The following is a 21039-nucleotide window of genomic DNA, read 5'->3' as shown; positions in this document are numbered from 1 at the left end:
CAAAGCATACTGGGTTGCATTGGTTGGCCGACCGCACCAGGTATTGTGAGGCCATTAGTCCTCATCTGCTCTCTTTCCTTCAGGCTATTTAATCTTCCTCAGGTTTGTGTGTGTGCGTGTGTGTTCGTGTGTGTGTGTGTATGTGATAGCACCTGTCGTAGCATAAGTTAAGATTGTAGAAGTTCTAATGGGATAAGTCTGCTCTTCCCCCACCCCCCCTTCGTGGTCTTCTCACCCCAGACCCCGGTTCCGCACTTATATATGTACATATATATTATATATACATATATATATATATATATATATTGTTAATATATATATATATATATATATATATATATATATATATATATATATATATATATTGTTAATAGTTCATATTTTGGTTTTTATGACTGTAAAAGTTTTGACAATCAGTTTACATTTATACCTCTTGTGGGTTCATTGTATTTATCAGGTTCTGCGGAGCGGGTAACGGGATTTTGTAAACACCATGTAGATTATTAGCTAAGAGGCATTGTAAACGTGTGACCACAGAAGTGGAATTAGATGTTATTCGTCAAATGGATGCTCATGACTGTCTCTGTTTCTGGGTTAAGTTACATCCGATCAATAAATATGTTGCAGTTCAAGAAGAAGAAGATGATGTATTGCCACTTTGACCGCTTCCGGAAGAGGTTTATTTGTATTTAAATGTCTGGTAATAACTTTGTATTTACTCATACGTATGTGCACTTGAAAATAACTGTCATTCATCAAAAAGGCTTCTGCACTATACAGTGATAACAAATAAAAAATAAAATATGTGACTCGGCATGACCAAATGAGTCTTAAGTCGTTAGGTGGGGATTTCTAGCTGATAGCATTTCTGGATTCTACAGATCATCAGCTTTCCATCAATAGCAAGATGAAGTAAATCGGATAAGTGGATCCAAAGATATGGGTGGCGAAAGGTGAGGGATTCAACAAGTCTTAAAGTCAGTCGAGAAAATCGAGGTCAAACTTTCATTGCACAATCAGAACAATGTCAGTCATAAACTCCTTGTATTAGCAACATCCATTTCTCGTCGACATAGAGAACTGAAATTTGGGACACAGTATTAAGAGACCTCTATCTCGGTCTCCACAAAATTTGACATAGTTATCTCGGTGCGTTCTTGCTAATTAAGCTGGCTAATTAATTGGAAGACCACATGAATTGAACTCACCGCAACACCACTCCAGGATCTCAGGAATTCTACGTTGAGCCTTGAGATTTGGTACATGTCATTATGGGATCTTGATATTCAATCGCTACCGAAGTATGCAAAGTTATCATGGTACATTCCCGGTAATTAAGCAGACTAATTAACTAGATTATTGCATTGTTGCAACAAACCAATCAAGGGTCAAAGGAATTCAACAGAGCTCTTAGATTTTGGACATATTACTAAGATACCTTCATCTCAATTACCATCAAAGTTGAAACAGTTATCATGATGCATTCAGCTAATTAACCAGATTAATTAACGAAGTGATGACATAATCAGACACAAAAATTGAGGATCAACATTCCAAAAAGAGCCCTGAGATTCAATATACTACATGAAGATACATTAACATCACCTTCATCTCAATTACCAACGTGGCTAATCAGTTAATTAATTAACTATAATTAACTAATTAGTGAACTAATTAAGACATTTTTTCAGGGGATTTTCAATCGAGCAATGGCAGGAGGCTTCTTGACACCACTTACATCACCTACAGTCTTACTTGCACAATGAATTAGTCACTTTCTTCGAGGGCCGACGGGCACGGACACGTGATATCTCGGACATCATGACGACCAGGGCCGGATTTAGACATGTGGTGGCCCCTGGGCAGCCTTCAGTAGTGGAGGCCCACCCTACCTTAGAATACTAAAAAGGTGACAAGACATATTTACAGTCATCCATAAAGTATTTTTTCAAGAACAAGGAATCTGAATAACAAGCTCAAATGAGCTAAGATCCTCGTCCTCTTAATGATGACGTTATAAAAACGAATATGACGTCATTGTGATATATCAGGTTTGCGATAAATTATCTGTGATAATGTCCGGCTTGATTCCCGCAAACAAAATTCAAACAGCTTGCCTCGTTTCGGAGAAAATGGAATAGGCGATTTTCATTAGCGGCGATATTATGACGTCAACTTTTTCTCTAGGAAGAATTTCCAAAATCAGAGATGGTTACTGCCTGCGCGTGGGCTTTCTGCATATACATGGCAAGTTTGACGAAGATCCGATGAAAACTCTGGGTTGTGAAACAAAAAGTCAAAAAATAGGAATGACGTCATAAAAATTGATATGACGTCATAGTGATGTATCATATGTGCGGTAATTCATCTCTGCTAATGCCCTGTTCGATTCCCACAAACAGAATTCAAAAAAGCTTGCCTAGTTTCGGAGATAATTTTTTATTTGATTTCTATTAGCGGAGATATTTTGACGTCATAACTTTTTTTCTAGGAGGAATTTTCAAAATCGGAGATGGTTACTGTCTACGCAGAGTATTTTTACATATATATGCCAAGTTTCAGGAAGTTTCGATGAAAACTGTTGGCTGTGAAACAAAAAAGTCCACAAGAAGAAGATGAAGAACAACAACGTGAGTAAGACTTAGAGATCCTCCACGAGGATCTAAAAATGTACATCTATAAACATCATGATCAATCTATCTATATACATGTAAGAATCTCGTTCCTATGTTTCAAGTATAAAGAATCTGAATAAGCTAGCACATGATCAATCTATAAGATGAAAAGAATCTGGGAAGTTCCTATGTTTCAAGCATAAAGAATTTGAATAAGCAAGCAGGCACATCTTTAAACATCATGGTCAAACTATAAGAATCTATGAAGTGGGAAGTTCCCATGTTTCAAGTATAAAGAATCTGAATAGTGTAGTGAATGTAGTGAATAGTGTACTTTACATATAAATACAAATATTTGACCTTCACAGCAGGTCAATCATAGAATCTACGCTCTAGTACAGTACCTAATACCTATATTTACAGACCACTGATGAGACCACCAGGCACTTTATCTGTTCACATAAGATATAAGTGAGCACGCATGATGCGTATGCGTGTCCACTATTTCTCGCCATGATGTGAGCTGAATATACCTTAACAGTTTTGTAGAGCAAAGTGCAAACGGCTAAAGCCGGGTTAACCAAATGTAAGCTAACTATTACAGTAACCTTAAAAATGCAAGGACCATAAATGTAAGTTGAAAAATTCGAGGATAATAATAGTAAAGAGACATGCAAAGTCCCATACTCCCATATAAGTCAACTGACTTCAATACAAAACAGAGAATGAGATAAGATGAATATCTTATATCTGTTCCACTAACTACCAACTACCATTCAGGAACTCACAAATACATTTTTCCTTACAATTTTTTTTTCATGGAATATGTGGAGGCCCCCTGGTTGTGGAGGCCCCTGGGCAACTGCCCAGCTTGCCCATGCCTAAATCCGGCCCTAATGACGACAGAACTCGCGGATCTTCTCGAAAAGGTACTTCTGGCGCTGCACATTGAGTCCTGGAGGTGTCTCGACCTCGGGTAACTCACGTGGTGGAAGGTTGTCCGGTCTACGTAGGAGATGTATCTTTACCTCTGGATCACCAGTAGATTTCCTCACGAAAACAGCACCAGGGGAATCGGACAAGAACCTGGAAATGAATTTTCAGGGGATTAAATCTCCTTTCACTACAAAGAAACATTGTTTTAAATGTGAGGAATTGCCCAATTTAGATGGGTTTACATACACAGAAAGATTTCTCACCTGAAATGCTGATACGACTTGATGCCGTTCAGAGGCTTGAAGTAGGGGTTCAGATGGTTCTGCCACTTGTACACGTTTACAAAGGCGTTGCCCCTTTCGTCACCCACCAGATGCGGCACGTTGTGGCGGTTGTTTGTTGAAGCCTCCATGGCTTTCGCAATGTCATCGAGACAGGACACCTCTGTCTGGCGGAACTTCTGCTTAAACAAGCCAAAGCACCAATCTGGAGCGAACTTGGTGTGGCCGACGATCAGGAAGTGAAGGCTAATGTTTGTGTGCAGGCCATGGATCACACACACCAACACAAGTACCACATCATGTACCTGTTCTTATTTTGGCCTGAACAATTGTCACAATGGAGGTCCACAGTCTTCTCCCCGAATCCAAAATTCTCAAAGAAGTCATGCAGTATGACAGAATGGTTTCGCTGCCCTTAGAAATACACATCCCCTCATCAATGAGGCAAACCTGTTTATCTGCTGTGGCAAACCTTCACATGCTACGCCGAACAGCGAGCACTTCCTCGGAGTGAGGAAGTAGATTTGTCCAGGCTGGAGCGGATCCGACGGGTAATGGACCTGTTGCGCAAAATTAAACGAATAGTGTGCCCTCATGTCGAGGGAGTTGGGGGCATGACGAGTCAGCTCTGTAACGCCGAGGACAGCCACATCCTCCTTCACGTTAGCCACCATTTTCTGGTAAAGTTCACGTTCCTTCCTCACGATGTCCAGATGCTGAAGCTGAGCCTGAAGAGTTGCTGTCTTCTCTTCATCTGGGATATTAGCCGTGCGAATTACCGCGTAGTTGTTTCGCTGACACGTCCAGCACAGATCCGTCATCAGATTGCACCGAACAATGTCGGGCAAGAGCTGCCGCCAGATGGACCCGAATGACCGAAGTTTTGCAGCACGTAGCCCTGAAAATAGCATGCAAAGTGCGTGTGGGTAGGAATCATAAAAACGCTGCTTTTGGGCATACACTGTCATCACAAATATTGCTGTATCATTCATAGAAGCATATCTTGAAAATTAACCAATGATGCATCTCCATTGAATACATAATACATACCTGCTTCTTCCATAGCTTTCTCATAAGCCTTCCAAACACGTTTGCTAACAGATGAGGGCAGAAGCCTGATGTCGTCACGCCTGAAGCCAGGCACCCGACCAGGGAGGAGGACCGCATGTTGCTCTGCAATTTGGACAGGAAGTTCACGATATGTTGGATGTCGTCATACGTTCGTTTATGTGTGTTATTGGCCCTGCCACCATTTTTCTTCACCCGTGGAGTCAGGCCATTCTTCTTGTAGAATTTCTGGAGACTGGTCAACTTGTTCTGACTGATGCTGAAAGAATAATAATGATTGATATGTTAGTTTATTGACTGACAGACGATTAGATGAAATTCAATACAAATGGAGGACACACAGAAATCAAATTAATTCAAGGACGAAATAAAGCATCCTACTTACCAGTGAATGTACTTGAACGAGTCTCTGCAGACCCTCACTCCCTCAAGGTGGTAGGATGATCTTTGATGTTGCTGCCGTTGTTGCTGCTTTTTCCTCTTCGACACTGTCATCTCTGACTGGTTCATCGAACAGTGAAGCATGCCAAGGAGTACAAGGTCCTTTTCGTATGATGTGAGGGCTTTCACGTTGAGGCGATTCTGACGTATAAACTCGACCGATAGTAAGTGCCAGCACTTCCCTTGTTTACCATCGCTACACGTACACAGACATTGTAACCTTTCATCTTCAGAAAGGGCAGCATTCTTCGCTTCGGCCAAAATGATCTCGTTCATGATGTCCTGTCCGACGTCAACCCAAACGATGGGCTGATCATGATATTCACCTGCACCATCACCACCACCACCACCACCATCATCATCATCGCTGTCTTCAACTTGATCGTCAACGATATCATGCACGAAGTTCGGGTTATTGTTCTCATTTTGATCACTCACAATCGATGGCAGATCGGGGACTTCCTCATCACTGGCATCATTATCGGAGGACAATAGCTCACTATCAGAATTCACGTTGTTATGGAAGTAGTCACTGATGAGCGAAGTGAAATCGTCATCGGTCGTAGTTGCAGCGAGGTTAAAGTTTCAAATCTCATTAACAGCACGCACAATCGCATTGCGTTTCCTACCGTTCTCACCGGACGACGTCGTAGCCATGTTGTACGAAGGAACAGCTCTCAAAACAATCGCAAAGTGGAGTTAATTCGCAAGATAAGTCACGGAAAATGAATGTTGTTAGCTGGAAGCCACCATCTTTGATGTGGTGTTCTGGCGGTGGCGGCGGGCCAATCAGCGAGCCGGATTCCAGTCACGTGACCGCATTCAGAAGCAACAAAGAGCTTTCGTGTTTATGGTATTTCCCAGTAGATAGCGATTCTGATTGGCCATTGCCCGCGTTGGCATTATCATGAAGGGGAACTCCGTGACGTCACCTTTCCATCGGAATGCGCTGTGTTATGGAGTGAGGTTCGACACCGGAATGGTGGCCGCTGGAAAATCGCATGTTTTGGGCTTTCTTCTGGGCTATTTCGAGGAGGTTCTCGATGCATTTGGGCCAGAAATACATCATTTATGTTCAAAATATCGCATTCAGGGTTGGTAGGATGATAAATTACACTATTTACGATCGAAATCCGTAGAGATGGAGAAATCGGATATTTTTGCCATCATCGGACGTCAAACTCTTGCTGTGATTTTCTCACAATGGAGCCGCGCGACTACCGACTCATTTGGTCATGCCGAGTCACATATATATATATATATATATATATATATATATATATATATATATATTTTTTTTTTCTTTTAAGCCATCTTTTTTTTTTTTTTTGCCCCCCTGGCACTCACTGACGAACCTCTGAAAGTTTGACGAACATTCGTTGTCATCTCTGAGAAAAATTTCAACAGACAAACGGCTCTCTTATCGTGTAGATTTGGACGTAGATGATATTATCACATTTTAGGTCAAAATTTTGCAGATACACAGAAAATTCTCAAGGGTTCACAAACCTTTTCTCACCACTGCATAATGTATGTACATATAGATATTGTTACGGATTTTAGAATCCGGTCTGATGAATGCATCCACACATCCAGGTCCTCAGACAGTTATTTCCTTAAATGCATGTTCAGATTAGCCTCATCCCCATGTCTAATGGGATCTTAAATGTGATGCGTTGAGAAGGGTAAAGAACAGAACCCCTCTCTCATGGGAAGCTTTTTTTCTTTACGACAGACACGTTTACACACATTTCTTTCACGAGCTCTGAAGCCCGCCCTCATTTTTCCTCAGCAACATTCTTTCGCGAGCTCCGACGCCCGCCTTTTTTGAGAGCGCACGGGTCGTCATGGTAACCGTGCGCATGTGGGGCAGGGTGAGCTTGATGCAGACTGCGCCCGCAGAGACGGCTCACAGATATAAAGCGAATGGAGGTCCGTTCTGAGGCGAGAGGAAATTGGAGGCGAAAGAAAGCCAGGGAAGAAGAGAACGAGAAGTAAGCTTGAGAAGCGAGCAAGAAGCGGATGTAAGTGCACAAAAGAGGAGAAGGAAGCGAGCATGTGGTGCGCGTGTGGGTGTGAGCAGCACCACCAACAAGTGAGGCACAGGTCGGTCACCAACAACACCAGGGTCTAAACCCACGACAGACAATCCCCGTGCCCTCCAGACGTCGACTGGCGTTCAAGACTGTTCGCAAGAGGGTGCACGGCAAGGCTGGGTGCTGGCGACGGACGTAACACGCACGAACACATTTCAGGACGTTTTCACTTCACGGATGACTACTTTCTGCTGAGTGAGACGATTCTTCCCCCCATAGGCCATCAACCATGGCTCAGAAAGTGCCTGAAAATCAAGTTTCGTTCCACTCATCGGGGGGGGGGGGGGGGTAGACAAAACCTTGATAATATGATAGTATATATCCAAATACATACGTATCCAAAAGTTCTCCACTCAAATAGCTGCAGTTATTGTGTATTTTCATCTTCAAAATCGATGCATTCCCCGCGCTCTCTCATTTGAATTTTCTCCACACGGATCATGTGTAGGCCACGTGACAGCCAATAGATCGGCTGACATCGTATGCAAATTACGTCAGACTGTCATGTGACCAGCGAAGTTGTCCAAGATGGAAGCTTCCTGCAGGGAGGAAATCACCGGCAGCTGATCGGCGATTTTTGATGAATATGGCCAGTGAGGACGCTCCCCCATGTATTATTCACCAGGACAATGTAGCGAACGATGAAGTCAAACGTTTTACGTCTGTAAGATGGGATAAATGGAGAGAAAGTGTCAACAAATGGCTCGTCTTAGACGGTCACGAACGACTTTTAGCCGAGAGTGCCGGCGCGGGAGGACGAACTTCGATCATGGGCCTATTGTACCTGGAGTGCCAGTGTAAAGATTTCAAGCTACCCCCCCCCCCCCGCCCCTTACAAGTTACCTCCCGGTAATCTGAAATCGATTTCAAGTTACCCCTGGGGGTAGCTTGAAATCGATTTCATCCTACCCCCTACGATTTCAGATTACCCCCCCCCCATAACATTTATTTATGTGTGTTTATTTGCAAAAAATAGTAATTTAATTAATATTGAAAACTCATTAGTGAAAAACCATTGACCACGTGACTGCCTTTAAAGAGTTTGCAATGAATTTTCATATTATTCTGAATGATTTTATTTTAATCTTGTTATTAATTGAAATCAGTATTTCTCATAGTTATAGCTTTTGCCACATTTTTATGAAATCCTTCTTCGATATAGTTGATCCAAATAGACATACTGGTATATCTTTTTAACCAACTCAGACTATCGATCTATAATTCCAGCAATCTCTGTGTGTGTGTCTGTCTGTTTGTCTGTCTGTCTGTCTGTCTGCGACCACCATTTCACGACGACCGCCGGTCCGATCTCATTGAAACTTGCCAGGAATATTGCCGGGGACCCGCGGATGTGCCTTTTCGAGGTTTGATATCGATCGGACGAGCAGTTCCCAAGTTACAGCCATCTATCTGTCGAGCAATGACAAGACATGGTGCTATGACGTCACGGATGACGTCACAATTAATGTTTATTTATTTATTTATTCTTTTTTTTTTTTGCACGATCGACAGTCCGATCTGATTGAAACTTGCCAGGAATATTGCCGGGGCCCCGCGGATGTGCTTTTCAAGGTTTGATATTAATCGGACGAGCGGTTCCCAAGTTACGGCCATTTATCTGTCGACCAATGACAGGACACGGTTCTATGAAGTCACAATTGTTTATTTATTTATTCTTTTTTTATTTTTGCACGATCGACAGTCCGATCTGATTGAAACTTGCCAGGAATATTGCCGGGGCCCCGCGGATGTGCTTTTCAAGGTTTGATATTAATCGGACGAGCGGTTCCCAAGTTACGGCTATTTATCTGTCGACCAATGACAGGACACGGTGCTATGACATCGCGAATGACATCACAATTAATGTTTATTTATTTATTTTTTATTATTTCTTTTGCACGATTGAAACTTGCCAGGAATATTGCTGGGGACCCGCGGATGTGCCTTTTCGAGGTTTCAGAGAGAGAGAGAGAGGCTGCACATACTGGTACTCACCCACGGGCACGCACCTACGGGCCCGTACTAGTATTTACAATTATGGAAACAACGCAATAAAATCAATGTATAAGAAAGGCAATGAAAACAGCTTATTTTTAATTCACAATTTCGTTGTGGTGGTGGTGGTGGTATGGCAGCTTAGCTGCCGGGGTAGCTATCATTTCTTGAAGCGCGACTGTGTCGCTGATGCAGTGCCCCTCTACCAGTACACACACTGGAACTGGCCCTCATTTCACCGACCTCAGAAGGATGACAGGCTGAGTCAACCCCCCAGTGCATTAATTCAGCGGCCGACGAGGCTTGAACTCAGGACCCTAGGATGCCAAGTCGCCACCCTAACCACTGAACCAACACCAGGCTACGCACTCAGCCTGTCATCCTTCCGAGGTCGGCGAAATGAGTACCAGATCCAGTGTGTGTACTGGTAGAGGGGCACTGCATCAGCGACACAGTCGCGCTTCAAGAAATGATAGCTACCCCCGGGGGTAACTTGAAATCGATTTCAGATTACCGGGAGGTAACATGAAAGGGGGGAGGCTTGAAATATTTACACCGGCACTCCAGGTACAATAGGCCCATGATCGAAGTTCGTCCTCCCGCGCCGGCACTCTCGGCTAAACGTCGTTCGTGACCGTCTAAGATGAGCCGTTTGTTGACACTTTCTCTCCATTTATCCGTTCTTACAGATGTAAAACGTTTGACTTCTTAATTCGCTACATTGTCCTGGTGAATAATACACTGGGGAGCGTCCTCACTGGCCATATTCATCAAAAATCGCCGATCAGCTGCCGGTGATTTCCTCCCTGCAGGAAGCTGCCATCTTGGACAACTTAGCTGGTCACATGACAGTCTGACGTAATTTGCATACGATGTCAGCCGATCTATTGGCTGTCGAGGCGTCACGTGGCCCACATGTGATCCGAGTGGAGAAAATTCAAATGAGAGAGCGTGGGGAATGCATCGATTTTCAAGATGAAAATACACAATAACTGCAGCTATTTGAGTGGAGAACTTTTGGATACGTATGTATTTGGATATATACGATCATATTATCAAGGTTTTGTCTACCCCCCCCCCCCCCCCACCGATGAGTGGAACGAAACTGCACGATACAGCTTATGGTTGATGGCTATCCCCCGAATGATCTGTTGGGTACTCTTCTCTGTGTTTTGTTGTAAGTAAGTCAACCCCCGAAAGGCATCTACTCTTTGTCTCTTTCCTGGCATTTTGATTGATTTTGCTTTGAAATTTATTATTTATTTACCTCAGAAAATAAAAAGTTATTTTCATTTATTTATTTTATTATTAATAAATCATTTGTCGATTTCCAACCTGTCCATGTTTGTCCTTTCCTTCCATTGGTCTGGCATTTTTCGAACTGAGATAGACTGAGAGGTAATTACCACAGATTTGACCAAAAATAGTCGGCACGCACCAGTGGTGAAAACGGTCGGCCGCCCGAATTAAAATGTAATCGAGATAACATTGGTGCTTTGCCGAGGGCACGCTCCCTGCTCAGATAACCACGTCACCTCCAGTTAAATGGCATAATTAGACGGTGGACACTGGAACTCGTGGTTGACTGGGTGACGTTTGTGGTTCTAAAACAACCCACCGTACCACAACGTTGATTGCGAGCGGTGGCCCCAGGTCCGGCTCGACCGAGGACAACCGGGGATTAATCCCCGAGTGGCAAGCAGGTGTCTCGGTACCCGTGGCTGCAGCAATATTATATATATATATATATATATATATATATATATATATATATATATATATATATATATATATATATATATATATATATATATATATATATATATATATATATATATACTAGCAGGGATACCCGTGCTCCGCACAGGAATCCCGTGGATGACGGCGGGTCTGAAGGAGTATATGTCACAGTTAATTGTAAAATTGCAGAGGCTGCCACCATTATTATTTTTTTTCATCACCACTATAATATTATATTTTCCCCGCCATGTTTTTTTGCAGAAGACTCGAGTTCAAAAATGTTAAGATTTATTGCCGTATCAGATAAAAAAAACCATAATGCCTCAACAATGCGAGGCTGGTTTCATGTCATCATTTGCGACTTCATTAATTCTCATTCTCTACCAAATTCCGTTGGTCCCATGTCAATCGGCTGAACTTGAACTGAACTTCGGGGTGGCCCTCCGCCCCGCGCTGCAGGTCCTATAAAGGTCGGAGCGGTCCCTCTGCCTTTCTCTCGCCTCGCCCTCGTCTCTCTGCACGACCCACCTCCTGCTGCCTGGACTCCACCTCGCTCTCGTCGACATCGCCACGACCCGCCTCCTGCTGCCTGGACTCCACCTCCTCGTCTCTGCCCAGCACGACATGGATCCCATCCGCCTATCTGGTCCCACCTCCCACTCCATCCACGCACTCTGGACTCTGCCCCTTCTCCACCCAAGCCCCTCCTTCACGAACACGGTCTCCACACACGCTGCTGAAGCCAGAGATGAAGCGGCAGCTGTCGAGTACCGCACCATGGAGCATCCCCCCACCCCCCAAAACGTATTGGTGGCACATCGTTCAATCAAGTACAAAGGTACCGAGATCGTGGCCTCAACTCCTCTCCCTTCTTGTTGCAATACTCCCTCTTCATCGGGTTCTCTGTGTCTGTGTGTGTGCGTGTATGTGTGTGTCCTGGCGCCTGTCTGCTTCAGTAAGACTGCAGAAGATCGTTATTGTTATCATTATTATTGATATTATTTTCACGTTAAGTCTGCTCTGTGTCCGCTTTTGTAAGTTGCCTGTTTATTTGCCGCACCACATCTCTCCCCCTATCTCTGCACAACACACCCCAATAAATATTGATCGCACCACATAACATTCCTCGCCCATTGTAATAAATCATTATTAGGAATGTTGCCTGTTCGTTTTTGTCTTTTCTTCCATTGATCCAGCATGGTCCGAATCCTAGCTTCGCCAGGACTTTATTCCCAACAATCCGTTCCTTTTAGCCGGTGCGTCCTTGGCAGTGTCGCTCGGCTGCATCCGATCCGGAAAAGTGATCCGGTCCGGTGGAGTGATCCAATTCGGACAAGGTGCACCGAGGGCGTGTTCCCCGGTAATTAAATCACGTGGTTATTTTTAGGTAACCGGATTAACGAGACGGAGGACCCGAAGTCACGTGGTTGAGTTATTGGCGTCCACAGTCAGTTAAGCAACCCGCCGCGTCACGGAATTATCCGTGTGCGACGGCCTACAATTCCGGGGAGTCTGGTGGGAGCCGATATAGCTTCCCCCACTTAGTGGTCTTCTTACCCGACCCCCGGCCCACAACAGTTTGGTGTCAGGAGTGGTACGGACCCATAAAAAATTTACGGGATTCGAACCCGCAACAATTTGGTATCCAGATTCGAGCCAGGGGTGTGCTTCGCAACGCCCCCCCCCCCACCTCCGAAATGAAGAGCAGGATTCAAATTTTATTTAATTATCGTTACGGACCATGGCGGACAAAGACGAGCTGGTTCAGGTGGATTTTGAGAGAACAGTGTTGGAGGAGTCCGTGGCTTAGGACAACAGTTTTCAGGAAGATCATTCCCTGCAGCCATACCCAGAGGTAACATTGGGGGCAACTGCGTTATCAACAATGCTTGGGCACCCCCTGCATCAAATTCCCCTTACGGAGGACCGAGCGATCCCTATCGGATCCACACTTGATCATAGCAGATCGGCTCTGCCAAAGCCATTGGACACGAACAATTTTATATGATGGAGGTAATGAAACATGATGGAGCGAATGGACCTGGGGAGAACCAAACTGAGGAGTGATATGCAAAACATGGAAAGAAATTTACTAACTCAAATGAAGGCGGGTCAGGAGGAAATAAAGGCGGAGCTGGAAAAGGTAAAGGCAGGGCAGCGAAGCTTGAACATCCGGCTGGCAGAGGTGAAGGGCGAAATGGAAAACATGGACCGGAATTTTACAAATGGGATCAGGATCTGTACGTCGGGAAATGACCGAGTTGAGGGGGAGTGTGGAAGGTGTTCGGACCGTGATGACGGGTAAGGTCGAGGTGACGAGCAAAACGACGGTGGTTGGGAGAAAAACATGTGGACTTGGACGGGTGGAGACGAAGGGCCAGGAATCGGGGGTCGTAAAAGAGGAATTAAAAGAGGAATTTTTTACCAAGAGACAGAGAACGGGTAAAGGATCAGTTTCATAAATTAAAGGAGGAGCAAGCACAAATAAGAATGGTGGAGGATGTTGAGTGTGGTGAATTGAGGTGAATTGAGGGACATGACGCGGGATCACATGTTGTGCGTCTCGCGTATAAGGGGAGGTCTCTGCGGCACGAGTGGTTGTCCCCGGGGCATTGCCATTTACATCGGCTGTTCACTTGATGCTCGTTAACTGAAGGTGCTCATTGACTGGTGAGAATGGAGATTATATCGAACTCCGTGCTTACGCGGATTGTCTGCAATGATTAATCGCACATGTATACGTTACTGCTTATGTACTCCTAGCTGAACCTGTATTCCCCGGTGTGCCCGTAGAAGCGGCTCCAATCAAATGGAATAAAGCCTAAACTCTGAAGGTTCATCTCTCGCTCTCATTTCAATTTATTCCATTTGATTTTCTCGGCTCTCTCAACCAACGATGGACAAGATCTACAAACCAGAGAGGTTCGACGCAGACCCAAACGCGACTGACGCAGAAATGAAATGGTCGCATTGGTTCTGTTCCTTCTCACACTATCTGACCATCATCGAGGAAGGAGCCGACAAATTTGCTGCTCTCGTGAATCATGTCTCGCCCGGCGTATACAGGCTCTTCTCGGAGTGCGACACTTACGAAGCAGCGATCGAGGTGCTGCAAGCGCTCTACGTGAAGCCCAAGAACGAGGTATACATACGACATCTTCTCAACACACGCAAGCAAGCAGCCGGGGAGACAATCGATCAGTTCCTGCAAGCTCTGAATCAGCTGGGAAAAGACGGCAGCTTCCGGGCCGTAAGCGCCGAGGAACACCGAAAGGAAGCCACATGGGAGGCATTCATCCAAGGACTCAGATCAGCCCACATACGGCAACGCTTACTAGAGAAAGCGCAACCCACTCTTGACAAGGTAGTCGATCAGGCACGAGCGATGGATACGGCTCAGCAGCAATCTGAGTCATTTGGGACACCGATGCTGCTAATGAACGCTGCTACGGTGGGAACTCAAGGAACCCCACTGGCACAGACACAGCCAGACATAGGGGATGGAGAAACACCCGAGGAGCCGGATACCCAGGCCACGTCAAACTCCTCAGCAACTGCTCCGGTTGGTAAATGCTTCTTTTGTGGGTACAAAAGGCATCCTCGTCAAAAATGTCCCGCCAGAGATGCCACATGCATGAATTGCGACAAGAAAGGGCATTATGCCAGGGTATGTAAATCTACTCTAAGGAGAAATAAACCCACTTCTGCGGCTCTCTACTCGCAGAATAAATTAACTGCAGCCTCCCGGGGAATCTATCCAAGGCTATCATCAACGTACGAATTAACGGGCATATGGCTGAGGCACTGATTGATACCGGTAGCTCTGAAAGTTTCGTCAACAGCTCGCTAGTGAAGGGCAGGAAATGGGTAATCCACCCGACTGACAATACGGTATGCATGGCCGCCACCTCACTACAATCCCGCGTACGAGGGTACTGCAATGTTGAATTGGACGTAAAAGGGTACACGCATCGGGATGTAAGGGTACTGGTGCTTCGTGATTTGTGCGCAGACGTAATTCTGGGTCATAATGTCCTCAAGCAGCACACGAGCGTCGAAATACCCTTTGGAGGAAGCAAGCCTCGTCTAATTTTAAATGCGTTGACCACCGCGGAGGTGACGTCCCCCAGCTGTTCGCTAACTTGTCGCCGGTCTGCAAACCGATAGCGATCAAATCGCGGCGATATACCACTGCTGACATGAATTTCATCACTTCGGAAACCAAGCGATTACTGGAAGAGGGAATTATAGAACCGAGCGATTCGCCATGGCGCGCACAGGTGTTAGTAACCAGCAGTCAGAACCATAAGAAACGAATGGTTGTCGATTATTCCCAAACGGTCAATCGCTTCACCCAACTCGATGCCTACCCCCTGCCGCGCATAGATGAGATGGTCGAACGCGTGGCCAATTATAAGGTATTCAGTACCATCGACTTGCGAAGCGCCTATCATCAAATTCCCATCCGAGAGGAAGACAAACCTTACACTGCATTCCAGGCAGGGAGGCGCCTCTACCAATTCAGGAGAATACCTTTCGGTGTCACGAATGGGGAAGCTTGCTTCCAACGGGTTATGGACGACATCATCTCAGATGAAAACCTCAAAGACACTTTTGTTTACGTGGATAATGTCACAGTGTGCGGTAGGGATCAGAGGGAACATGATAGGAATCTGGACAGATTCTTGAGCATTGCTAGAAAATATAATCTGACTCTCAACTACGAGAAATGCGTATTCTCGGCAAGGTCAATTGACCTTCTCGGCTACACAATAGCCGACTGCACAATTAAGCCTGATCCTGAGCGATTGCGCCCGCTCCGTGAGCTACCCCCTCCTCAGGACCTGCAGGCAATGCGCCGGGTGATCGGGATGTTCGCTTACTATGCAAGATGGATTTCGCAATACTCCGAGAAAATACATCCCCTAGTGCATTGCAAAAACTTTCCACCAGATGCCGCTGTTGTAAGAGCTTTCCACAACCTCAAGGATGATATCAGTAAGTCCGTGGTTTTATCGATCGATAGCTCGGTGCCCTTTGTGGTGGAAACCGACGCTTCAGATCACGCCATAGCTGCTACACTTAATCAGTCTGGGCGGCCGGTCGCGTTCTTCTCGAGAACTCTCTCTAGAAGCGAACAGAGACACTCAGCGATAGAGAAGGAAGCGTACGCCATCGTTGAAGCGCTGCGGAAATGGAGACATTATTTACTGGGAAACCACTTCACGCTCGTTACGGACCAACGATCCGTGGCATTCATGTTTGATGGGAAAAATAACGGGAAAATTAAGAATGAAAAAATTATGAGATGGCGGATAGACCTAGCTTGCTACAGTTACGACATTGTTTACCGGCCCGGGAAAGAAAACCCTGCTGCAGATACCTTCTCCCGGGTCTACAGTTCGGCAACAATCAGTCAGGCTTTGCAAGACCTACACGTGTCTCTGTGCCACCCAGGGGTAACCAGGATGGCACATTTCGTGCGCAGACAAAATCTTCCCTATTCTGTTGAAGATATTAAACAAATGAATGCTTCATGCCCTGTTTGTGCTGAACTAAAACCCAGATTCTTTGGCGCGGCATCTGGCAGACTGATCAAGGCCACTTCCCCCTTCGAGAGACTAAACATCGACTTCAAAGGGCCCCTGCCGACCGAAACAGACAACAGATACATATTCACCGTTGTTGATGAATATTCAAGGTTCCCTTTCGCATTTCCGTGCTCGGATATGACCTCGGGCACTGTCGTGAAATGTCTCTCTGACCTCTTCGCTATGTTTGGGAGACCTTCGTACATACATTCAGACAGAGGGCCGTGTTTCATGTCGGCCGGGCTAAAACAATTCCTACTAGAGCTCGGCATAGCAACTAGTCGAACGACGGGTTACAACCCACAGGGAAACGGGCAGGTGGAAAGGTATAATGGAGTTATTTGGAAAGCCGTAACTCTGGCGCTGAAATCGAGAGGACTGGGCCCCGAGCGGTGGGAGGTTACCCTTCCCGACGCTCTGAATTCCATACGCTCTTTGCTCTGCACGTCCACCAATGCCACTCCTCACGAACGAATGTTTACTCACCAACGACGTTATGTTGACGGTCAAACGGTGCCCAACTGGCTGACCCATCCCGGTACAGTGTTCATGAAACGCCCGGTACGACAAAGCAAGTATGAACCCCTGGTGGAGGGGGTCGAACTCATTGACACTAATCCAGAGTATGCTCATGTCAGGCTCCCGGATGGCAGGGAGACCACTGTGTCGGTTCGCCATCTGGCTCCCTCAGGTACTCCTCCCGCAGGTACACCACCTTCTGGCACTCCTCCTTCTGACATTTCCCCCCCAGGAACTCCACCGGGCGACGGGGCTGCCGCGTTCCACCCGAGAGCGATCGAGGAGTCATCCCCGGCACAAGTCGAGGCTCACCAAGAGGATCGGGAGTCTCCCTCAAGTGAAACTGCCGTTTACTCCCGGAGAGGTCGACGAATAAGGCCCCCTCGACGACTCAATCTGTAAAGGGGATTATCGGCATTCTCGCTGCTCATGCTCCTATATGCCCATTATATCATATATCGATGCTCATTTCCATGCTCCTACAACTCAAAATAATCACTGCTTGGCATGTATGCTTCTGTAGATCTATTAGTCCACGTTGTTTGAAATGTATACTCCTATAGTGCTAAAGCAATCATGGTGTGTAAGATGGGCCCCTAGTTACATTTTAAAGGTGAGGAGAATGTGGTGAATTGAGGTGAATTGAGGGACATGACGCGGGATCACATGTTGTGCGTCTCGCGTATAAGGGGAGGTCTCTGCGGCACGAGTGGTTGTCCCCGGGGCATTGCCATTTACATCGGCTGTTCACTTGATGCTCGTTAACTGAAGGTGCTCATTGACTGGTGAGAATGGAGATTATATCGAACTCCGTGCTTACGCGGATTGTCTGCAATGATTAATCGCACATGTATACGTTACTGCTTATGTACTCCTAGCTGAACCTGTATTCCCCGGTGTGCCCGTAGAAGCGGCTCCAATCAAATGGAATAAAGCCTAAACTCTGAAGGTTCATCTCTCGCTCTCATTTCATTGAGGTTGAGCTTGTGGAATGTTTTGAGACCCAATGCGAGGGTCAGATTAACCTTCCGCAGGAACAAGGGAGACGATATGCTCCCTCGAGGCAGACCATGACGAGGTGAGTCCGGTGAGGCTGTGCGAGGTCGAGCGGTTGGTTGCATGGTGCGAAAGAGCACATGCTGAGCTTTGGGGCGTAGAAGCCCCGGGATCTCTTGGGGGCAATGCAAGTCCCTTGTATGATTGTGTCAGAATGTGAGTGCAGTGTATGTAAGATGGCATAGATGAGTGCACACGAAACGGTGGGACACGGATCGACCCTGGCGGATGTCATGGGTCGTGTAACGGACGGGAGTGGCGAGCCTTCTGAGCGGGACGGAGCTATTTTGGAAACCGTGTCGGCCCCGCAGGACTCTGCGTGCGAGGTACGGTCCGTGTTTTGCAAACCGCCCAAGCGCAGACGGTTGCATGATGGGGAGCCGGCGTTGAAACGTTCTGCGCCTGGTACAATACCAGAGCGAGGACGGCTAAAATGGAGGCGAACGAATGAATTGAACGAATTTGGAAAAAGTATATCCCCGTGTGAACACGTTTACGGGGCCCGACGTGCTGCGCGCCGTGAGTGGTGATCGCGGGACACGGGAAACGAGTCCGGACAATGTCACCGCCAGGCCCGTGTGCGTGGAAAACCTCGCAGAGCGGTCTGTGTGCGAGTGATGTCAGTGGGGATCTCGCAGCATGAAGGGCAGGTGTGTAAACCATCACAAGGGAATTCTATGTTTTAAAAACCCAGACATATAAATCATATCATTAAATTGACTCCTCCCATGCACTTCTAGCTGACGAAGCTCCATAAAGCAACCATGAAAGGCTACACAAGGTAAGCCCTTTACAGCTGTGGAGGATCTCCGGGAAGGGTTTGAAACAGCAAAGGGCTTATTGTGTGTAGCCTTTCATGGTTGCTGCATGTAGCTTCTTCAGCTTGAAGTGCATGGGGGGAGTCAATTTATTTATTTTTACGTTTGTGCGTGTGTGGGGGGCCGGGATAGTGGGGGGGGGGGGTTAGATATCACCATAGAGCAGATAGGAATGCGTAGAGTATCATGGTCTGTGTGCGAGTAGATAGCCATCTCAATGTATAAGTAGGGAAACGTTAGCTAAAGAATTGTCTTGCTTGCATGTGCACCATATAGGGGTTGGTGGTGGGAATAATTAGGGATTATGGTGAAAGAAATTGTGTGTATAGCCTCTATGCCAACCTCTACCGAGGTTGCCAGGAGACTCCGCATGAGAAAAAGGGTCGGAGCTTGGATGGCGTTGAGAACGAAGGGAGGAGCAGTTGTCATCTCCCAAGGGGTGGAGTTATCAACACCTCCCAAAAGGGGCGGAGTGTTGCCCTGAAAAAAAATGGAGAAGCTAATCGGGCAGTTGGTCAAGAGAGAACGATCAAGAGTATTGGAGAGAGGGTGGGAAGTCTGAGGTGGAGATGACAAAGGAGACTGTCGAGTTATGAGGAGAACGCGGCTGAAGCCTAAGGAGAACCATCGATGAGTGAGCAGTTCTGAGGAAAAAGAGAAGAGCTTCTTCTGAAGAGGTCATCTTGCCTGCCTGCCTTGCCCCGTTTTTGTTGACCTGCTCATGGGCTTCGTCTCATCGTCCTGGTCATCGTCTGCTCCTCATCCCACCTCATCACCTGCTCGTCCCCACTGCCCCAAAGCTGAATAGTCTCCCGGGTTTTGTCCCTTCCCATCTGGGTGAGGCGCCTTAGTTTCTTTAGATTTCTTTTACCTCATTGTTCATAATTACTTATTTTTGATAACTATTTATTCACTCTCTCCTCGTGCACTCAAAGTTTGCCTTCCGAAAATGTAATTGTCTTACTCTGCGATCCTGAACTCATTCTTAACATCAAGAAGTAGCCATAACATAGTGTGTGCAAGGATTCTGCTATGTTCTCCTCCTCTCACCTCCTCTACCATATTGGAATTAGCACTGAAAAAGAGGTTCAACACTCCATTCCCCCTAAACTTGTGGGCTTATCTACAAACTAGTTTAAAAAGCGATCCTGCACTTCATTGAGAAAATCCACATTTGCTCTGCCCTTGCCCTGTTCATGGACCCAATTTATCCCCGGCACATTAATATCCCCCATAATCAATACTCTTCCCATACCACATGCCTTTTTGAATTATTCATGAACCCTTCTTTCCTGCTTTTCTCTCACCAGGAACTAAAAGCATACCATGAGTATCTTGCAATTTCCAATTTATATCCACACACAATCCTCTCCATAAATTCCCCCTTGATGTCATCACTCTCTCTCTCAATACAGTACAGTGTTGTCTTTTACACAGATTGCTACATGTTGTAGCCTTTTAGTCCTGTCCTCCACTTTCTCTCCTCATTAAACCATGTCTCACTTCCTGCTAGTTTTTCGCTGTCTACTTTAGCTTAAAGTTATTCTTATTTAAACTCCTGGCAGTGGTTTATATTATTTAAATTTTTCCCATCCTGGAATTATTTTTTTGCTGTCAGACTTCAGAAATCCTGTTTTCAGTAGCAGTTCCTTCATTTATAGCCAGCCTCTCCACCCTCCTCTGGCCTAAAAGGCCTTGATTGCTTCCTCAATTCCCACCACAAATTTCTTCCCCACCACAACCCGCCGTCTCCTATATTGCATTCAATCATCCCTGGTTCTTTTGATTCTTGTGGTTCAAGAAATAAAACCGTTGGGTTTAAAAGCTTTCAGGTTTCTCGTGTCTCTCCTCACGACGCGTGCGTGTTGTCTGCTATTAATTCT

At 45.9% G+C, this 21039-nt stretch overlaps 1 protein-coding gene across 2 annotated transcripts; it reads right to left on the bottom strand.

The window, feature by feature from the left end:
* Positions 1-352: 352 nt before the first annotated feature.
* Positions 353-6063, bottom strand: LOC147007738 (uncharacterized). 2 transcript variants are annotated; one of them, XM_085866493.1, is made up of 3 exons: positions 4883-6063; positions 3815-4730; positions 353-3701 (listed from the first exon to the last, which is right to left on the bottom strand). In XM_085866493.1, exons 2-3 carry the CDS (start codon positions 3961-3963, stop codon positions 3509-3511), a joined length of 342 nt encoding a protein of 113 aa, XP_085722619.1. In that variant the 5' UTR covers positions 3964-4730; positions 4883-6063; the 3' UTR covers positions 353-3508. Both variants share the same exon structure in this region; 1 of them encodes a protein (XP_085722619.1).
* Positions 6064-21039: the final 14976 nt, after the last annotated feature.

Source organism: Eptatretus burgeri, unplaced genomic scaffold (assembly GCF_056783735.1).
Source record: "Eptatretus burgeri isolate ZD-2024b unplaced genomic scaffold, Ebu_testis_v1 Ebu_testis_scaffold_32, whole genome shotgun sequence".
In the NCBI taxonomy this organism is placed as follows: domain Eukaryota; kingdom Metazoa; phylum Chordata; class Myxini; order Myxiniformes; family Myxinidae; genus Eptatretus; species Eptatretus burgeri.
The sequence above is the reverse complement of the archived record's forward strand: the minus strand, read 5'-3'. Positions and strand labels throughout refer to the sequence as shown.